At 29.3% G+C, this 8275-nt stretch overlaps 1 protein-coding gene across 1 annotated transcript; it reads right to left on the bottom strand.

Moving 5' to 3' along the window:
* Positions 1-3297: 3297 nt before the first annotated feature.
* LOC114401358 lies at positions 3298-4760 on the bottom strand. Its single transcript, XM_028363866.1, has 4 exons — positions 4471-4760; positions 4216-4359; positions 3837-4049; positions 3298-3713 (listed from the first exon to the last, which is right to left on the bottom strand). The coding sequence occupies exons 1-4, from the start codon at positions 4474-4476 to the stop codon at positions 3651-3653; spliced, it is 426 nt and encodes a 141-aa protein (XP_028219667.1). The 5' UTR covers positions 4477-4760; the 3' UTR covers positions 3298-3650.
* Positions 4761-8275: the final 3515 nt, after the last annotated feature.

The raw sequence follows: 8275 nt of genomic DNA, 5'->3' as shown, positions 1-8275 counted from the left end.
ATAAAAAAATATTGTAAAACACTTAAAAATGGAATCTTAAATCTTTGTACTGTAGGTAAAATGCGTCTGCACATAATTCATTTTGTCAAACTAATATACCATTTATGATGATCATGTGTTGCTCTTTATACTATTTGTATTTTTCCTTACCACTTTTTTTTTTTGTTCAACTATATTCGTTTATGAAACCTTATCGACAATTTTTCAGCATAAGTAAGCCTGCTGTTTTATATCACCATTTTTACTGATTACACCAACTTTTTTTTCCGTGGTTTCAAAATTTGCACTAGTATTACTCAAATGATTTTCATTTTCAGAAATTTAATTATGGAATTCACTTTCAGTTTCAGAATATATTTCAAAATTAAAATTTCAATGTTTAATTTTTTTCTAAAACTTTAATTTCAAATTTTAAATACTCTTCTAAAATTCAATTCTATAAGTGTGTTTTATACATTTCAGAATTAAAATTTAGAAGGGTGATTAAATCACTTTCAAAATTAAATTTTTGAAAGAGTTTAATAAAAGTAATTTTACTTAAGATAATAATTAAAAATAAAGAATGGTACCATTGGAAAAAGGGCAACGCAAAAAACACCAACTGCTATAAGTTCACAATTTCGGGCTTCGTTTTTTGCCAGGGGCTCAATAGCCAGTCCAGCCCATAATCAAATTTGTCCTCTGAACATACTTGGCAAGGCCGAAAAGTATAGCAAGGCCCAATTGATTTGTATTCAAATCTGATGCGTTCGCCAATACTAATAAAAAAAAAAGATTTTATTTTTCGTACAAAGTCAAAAAAATAAAACAAGGACAGTAATTAAAAGTACCTTCAGTTATTGATTCCATTTTGCTTTTTCCCTGCGGCTCTTTTTTAGGCTTTTATCTTTCACTATTTAGCTTTTCCTCTAACTTGAAGTCCATATCTTCAAGTACAAAATCTCAATCTTTAGTAATTAGTACTGTCACTTTGTATTAAACATGGTGAAATAAATTCACCAAAAAAAAGGGTGAAATAAGTTAATATAATATTTATGATTTTATTATTTATTCGATATAAACATTTTCTTGTAATAGTATCAGTTTAATTATCAAAAAAATTATATAGTAAAATGATAGATAATTTAATCAAATTTTAAAAGATGCAATTAAGATTAATTAAGTTTCGGTATGTAATCTTACATAAAATGCTTTTCATTACAATCCAAAAATAACCCGATGTAAAAACCTTTGCTCCTTTGCATTCCAAATCACCTTCCACCAATTTTTACAGTTGCCATTTGCCACTACCACTCACGAGAAATTATACTATAGTCTGGGATTACCACGTCGTAAGCGGGTGAATGCAATTTTAAAATCAAATCAATGATTAATCAGTAGAATCCAAAATTCTGTGGTTATTTCGTTTGAATATTAAATGATCGCAATAATCGTGCAGATTCTTTGTCCCAAATTTCTCATATAGTTTTTCGTTTCTTCATGATTGTGCTCAGGATTCTTCTTTCTATTCTGAATGAATATTTAACATAGGAAGGGGATGTTATAGCTACAAGGTGGATGGCATAATGGTGTGATTGTGAAATGGTTGGACTTTTACTCTTATTAAAACCAGTTTTGTATAGCAATGGGCATTTATTTACCAGTAACCACGTAGTATTGGGCATCAGGGGAAGAGACGTACAACAATGGCAGCACGGAGCGGCTGGATAAAACTTTTTGACGTTCAGGAAGAGAGAATACACAGAGCAGTAGTTCTTGGAAAAGAAATTTAAGTTTATTTTCATTAAAAATACAATTTTGTTCTCTATATATAATAACCTGTAATTTTAATGTCTTTATTTTAAAATTAAAATATTTAATTTTTTTTATTTTAAAAAATCAACAATTTCAGTTCATGAATTCAAATTAAAATATTGCATGTTAATTCTAATGTTGACACATGGTTATTGGAAATAAAATTTTGGTCTATGTGTCTTGTACGTCTCCTCTATTCCCATCCTCCTTTTCCCTTCCATCAATATCTAAATCCTAATTTTTCTTGTTGTAGTTGTAATTCTCTCCCACCCAAATAGTGTAAATAGTATGCAACACAAAGAAAAACACCTAGAAATCGTATTTGAAGATATATGCTACATAACCGTATTTAAAATAGTCTCATTTTTTTATCCAAAAAATAAACACCTAATTTTGTTTTTTGTTTTGAGGTTCAACCTGTCAAAAAATAAAAATCCCTTATTTATTGATCACAATTTCTTGCCACGTTTTGAAACTTGATAGCTGTTGAAATTTAAGTTCCAATTTCTCCTTAGTGTGTTGGATGAGAGAATTTAAAATTTTGAGGAATTTTAAATCCTAAGAATTTCAAATATTTTAATTGAAATTCTTTTATTTTCAAAATTTTATGTTTGGATAAAAAAAAATTGTGAGGGTGAAAAAAAATGAATGCAAAGAGAAGAGAATATATGATTGTTGTGCTTTCAAAGAGAAGAATATTGATGCGGCATTGGGAGTTGCAAGGGACTCTGGACACGACGACGTATATCATCATACATGATCACAACATTCAATCAACGGTGTAAGACATGTCCACGTCCTCTGCGCCGGCGAGCATTTCTATTACGTGATAGGTAGCAACGACTACTCCCTTAACTAGAGAGTGCAATTTGTCTCCCTACGTGTGCACCCGATCGACGCTCCACAAGCTTAAACGGTATTTCTTAAAGAAGAGAATCATTAGCATAGGAAAGAGTCGCAAGTTCGAGAACAAGATTTTAAGAACTTTCATGTGAAAGAGATGATAAAGGTTATAAAGGAAATATATGAATGTTTTAGGAACTTTCAATTTATCACCTTTTAGAAGAAATTAAAATTTCATATTTTTAGTTGTTTAAAATTCTAAAAATTTAAATTTTTCATAAAAAATATTCAAATAATGAATTTTAAATTAAAAAAATTTAAATTTTTTAATAAATTATTTTTCTCAAATAAAATTCTCTGTTTAAACGCAAAGCAGGAGTGCTCTTATGGAGGAAAAACTATAGTGTGAATTACCGTGTTGTTAGAGACATCGGCGACGAGATACCAATGACTTTGTGGGAGGTAAGTTTTTCTTTTTCATATTATATATTTTATTACTAATATATTATATTTTAAAATTTTAAAATATTGCCAGGTAATGGAGTAAAATAATCTTAAAAAAATATAATCTTATATTACATCCATTCCTGTTCTCTTGGCTAAGAAAAGATACTATGTTAATTAGTTACTGAAAGTGACAATGGATTGAAGAGTAGTTTATGCATCAATGTGCAATCCCACCAAAGTGCCAAGTGTATGATTCCAACAAAAAAATAGACACGACAAGGAACTTCACCACAGCCAGTCGCCACCAACAGGTGCCTTGACTATTAATTAACGTTAGACATTCACTCCACTTACAAATTACAAACAGTACTAGAATGATATAATAGTAAATTGACTTGACCTGAATGAAGGAAACTATGCCCAATAAAAAGGAAAATACATCCATTCATCAAATCATGCTCCAAATCTAAACTTCATATTTAGCTTGACACATCACTGTCATCATTATTAAAAACTCCTTCGAATGACGGCGTTATAGATTGATATTGGATAGGAGTTCTTCCAGTTTAGCAATGCTCGTGACACACAAGTAGTACAAGACACTTGGAAATGAACCCCAGCAATTTCTTCTACAAATCCATAAATTAATAGGCCAATAAATTAAAAACTTTGGCATATAAATGGGATATAAAACGAACACAAATATATATAGTGTTAGAAATAAATAAAGAAAACTTTGACGAGTGAGTTACCCGTTTGTTGGTAGTGTGGAGGAGTTCGGGAGGGATCTTATAGAGATCTTCGTCAACAGGTTTAGGAGTTCGTGGAACGGTGTCGTATTGTTGCACCTGCACATGCTTGCTTATTCTAATTGGCTTCCTCTGCTGTTCCCTTACGTCGTACAATTTTCCTTTGTTAGCATTACCATTAACATGTCGGCACCGCCTCTCCTTGTTCCTCGTTTCCTACATTCACAATCACAAAAACGTGGGAAATTAACAAACCTATGTGCTTTCAAATTTACCGTATCATGAACCATGACCATCGACAACACGTACAAGTAATTGAAACAAAAGTTCATCGTATGATCATCTTGCATGAATTTGAGGATGGTATAGAAATTAAGAGAACCTGTTTGATATGATTTCGGAGAGGACGAGGTTTGTTATGAAGACGGGCCGGTGTGGCACACTCGAAATAACAAGTGATTGGAAACTCATCGGTGAAATCCCAGTTCCCAAACGCTGGAATATTGTGTCCGTCTCTCTTCCATTCCTACACCATCATCAAAAACCAATCATTAGTTAATAACTATATATATATATTCCCTGCTGCAGGCACCCTGAAGTGAGAAAAAAGGAAACCACCCCAACTAAAGAAGCTTACGTCCATTTTGTTGAGCTGTGAAATGGAAGCGTGGCACAAACAAAATTGGGAGCAAAAAGGTTAGAGAAAGTGGGGAAGGGACCGGGTTTCCTAATAAAACCTCAGACAGTTTAGAGCCTAAAAAGTGAGAGAAGAAAAGGGGAGGGAGTGGAATGGTAAAAGCCTTTTTACGCGGTTGAATTATGATTATGACAGAGAATGAACGGTGGCAGAAGCAGGGTAGTGCAGGGTGCCACTAATAACTATGTCTATAATAAAGGGCCTGCATGCCCAGGCCACTGCCATCACAGACCATGTTTTTTTTTACCATGAATCAGTTTCAACACAGACATTTTATATTTTCTAGTGTAAGGGTGTAATAATAAGTTAAAATAAAGGGTGAATGAAGATGGTTGTTGTTTGTTACTTTTGCTTTTACAAAGTGTGGTGTGGTGAGGAAGCAGCAAATTACAGGTATGGGATAGGGACCCTCAATGTTGATGTCCATGCCCTTGTTATCCTATTTCCTGCCTAATGGCTAGAACTGAGGCATTTAGTAACCGAGAAACTGTTGCAGAATAGTGTGTGTTACTGTGGAGATGTATGACCAATCTGAAAAAGCTTGGAATTTGAATGTTTATTGCACTTCAAAATGCCCTGTGCCATGTGCCCCTCTCTGTGTCTATGTGCCAAATTCGGCCAAATAATAATATAAGTTTCGCTAACTTTTTTAATGGGGCCCAGGAGAACATTGAATGGATTTCATTCAGGGAATGCCGGATCTCATCCTTTAACACAGATTCGTCAAGTCAATTAGCCAGCCCTTGTATCGTACCTTTCATTTCTTGCAACAAATTAGGGCTTGTTTGTTTGTTTTCTGGAGAAAAAAAAAGGATTTAGTTGTTTTAACACTGAATAGAATTTATTTTTAAATTGAATAAAAAATTTAAAAAAATGAAAATTTCATTAAAAAGATTAGTACAATCTTATTATATATAATTTTAACATTTTATTAATAAATATCTTTAGAACATTAATTGTTAATAAGACTCAATTAATTTTGAGCTGTTAAGTAAATATCCTAAAGTATATATTTTAATTAATTTCCATCATAAATTTTATTGACATGATTTGCAACAAGCAGACACTAAAACAAGTAGGTTAATGTGCAATATTTTGGGATATTCAATTAAAGTGATATACATCATTCAAACATCCAGTATTAAGTAAATCACAATTTTATAATTATTATTTTATTTCAATTTTAACAAGTCTGTAAGTACTGTTTGTTCACATTGTAAGAAAAATACTTAAATTAAAAATAAAAAACAAATACTTAATCAACCAAAACTTGCTAAACACATCCGCAAATAGACAACTATTCTTAAACACAAACGCTTAGCAAAATCACTTTACCTAAACACCACCGGTTAATTGATTCTCATTGTTTTAAGTAAAGACTACAAAGCAGAATTTTTTTGCTTAAATTTTAGTAAAATTATTTTATAAAAAATGATAGTTAAATAAAATAAATATTAAAAAGTTGATTTATATTTGAAAATAATATTGTAAAAAATTAATTCAAACTAATTGTTAGTAAAATTGTTTTTTGAGATATAATTTTAAATACGAATTTTACATCTATAATACTTTTGGAATAATAATAATATATGTACCAGTTTATCCATTTACTGTGATAATAGGAATTTAAGTATGCAAAAAAATATTTCAATAGGAATGTAATAGGATCATGGGGAGTGGGGAACCCTTTCTCTCCAAAACAAAAACCAACTTTGACAACGTGGTGGTAATACATAATCTCTTCATTTTGCTTCAATAATACACTGCATTGTTTTTTTTTTTTTTTCTTTTACAGTAATAATACACTGCATTGTTAAAAAGCAGAATTCTGACCAAGTGACCGTCACCTTAAGATGCGTGACTTTTGAAGCATTACGTGTGATGCCCCAAATCATATAATTGTTGAGAAAGATTAGGACCATATTTTCTAATACACCTTCTGAACATATGTGATTAATTTCAAAATCCTTAAAAAAAATATTAAATCTGTGATATCAAATTTACTATAAATTAATTTCAAAATCCAAAAAAAAAAACTTAAAGAACTTTTTAACGAAGATAATACTCAAAGAATTCGTTTTACCATAATACGTAGGGATTTGATATTAGAGGATATATATGGTTGGTTTGGTTGGTGATGAAGGAAAAAGGAAGAGAGAGAAAAATTGTGGATTTAAATTTTCTACTAAAAAAATAATATTTACTGATAAAAAAAGTTATGATTTTATATATCATGCATGACATTGGACTGAAAATAACAATATTTTCGATACTTCTTATTCTCGTTCTAGCTTCTTTTTTTGCTAACTTTCATTTTCTTTAATAAAAAACTTATTATTAAAGCATTCACGAGATATGTAATTATTGTCATAGGTTAAATAACTATATGTATGGCTATATAATACAATTTTTAATTAAATTTCTGCTTTATATTTAACGTTTTTCTATCGTCTTTGATAGGATTTTTCCACTTACATAACTTTGAGGCTATTATATTTAGATAGGGACTAAAATCTAAAAAATGTTTTTATTATTTAAATTCCTGATGCTATATAAACAAAGTTCACATACAATAATTAGATACGCTTTTAAGTAATGGCTAGGCTTAAAACTTAATTAGTAACGTGGGCGACCAAAAGGCAAAATTAAGGCAGTTGTTATATTCACTTCTCCTCTTTACTTATTTATTTTCTTTTTTAACTTATTTTTCAAAAAATATCCTCTTTCTTTTTTCATTTTCGAAACTCGGACCTAAAATATTACTTAAAAATTCAAATCTAATTCTATTTAGTCAACGTAATTATTTTTTCAACAATTCATCTTTCATTTACAGTTATCTTCACAACTTTAATTTATTTATAACATTTCATTACCAGTAGAGTAATATTGCCAAACTTCAATTCAACGACCGTTAAAAAACTATTTGAAGTAAACTAGGAATCTAACGATGAAACATAATTTTTTTCTTGAATTAGTCACCTTAAGGAAAATCTTAATTTCATTGGTTATTAGATGCTTTCGATGACTGATTAGTCGAATTTTACACCAACGATGTTATTTTATATCTATTCATTACTTTGATAAATAATTTTAATGAAGGCTTAAAATTTGATAAACTAACCTAATAGTTTTGAGCTAATGATTACTTAGCAACTAACTTAACTTTTACCGAACATAGAAATAAGTCCAAATGTATAGACATCAAGTTTCTCATGCTTGATTGATTTCAATATATTCAGGAGTCAAATAACTAGCTTATAAATAATATGCACCAACTTAATATTATAACGAGAGTTTCTATGATGTCCCTAATAATTAGAGGATTTTAATGTTATTAATTTTTTAACCAATTAAATTATATATCATCTTTTTATTAATTATTATGTTTTAAAAAATTAATCCTTAATTATTATTTTTTAAAATTTTTAAATTATGACTTTTTAAAAATAAAAAATATGATTAAAAATAAATTTAGAAGTTTGAACCCTAAAATGTTTTTAGTTAATTACTTTCACCACTTTTTATAAACCTATGCTTAAGAAAAAAAAATAATAAGAAACTTTTTAACCCTAAGCCCGAAAGAGATTTTTATAAAAAGTGTTAAAATTATCTAAAAAGATTTTAGAATTTAAACTTATAAAGTTATCTTTAATCATATTTTTTAATTTAAAAAAGTTACAATTTAATTTTTTTAAAATAATAATCAAGAATTAATTTGAGATAAAAAATAATTAATGAAAAAATG

Source organism: Glycine soja, chromosome 20 (genome assembly GCF_004193775.1).
Source record: "Glycine soja cultivar W05 chromosome 20, ASM419377v2, whole genome shotgun sequence".
NCBI lineage: Eukaryota > Viridiplantae > Streptophyta > Magnoliopsida > Fabales > Fabaceae > Glycine > Glycine soja.
The sequence above is the reverse complement of the archived record's forward strand: the minus strand, read 5'-3'. Positions and strand labels throughout refer to the sequence as shown.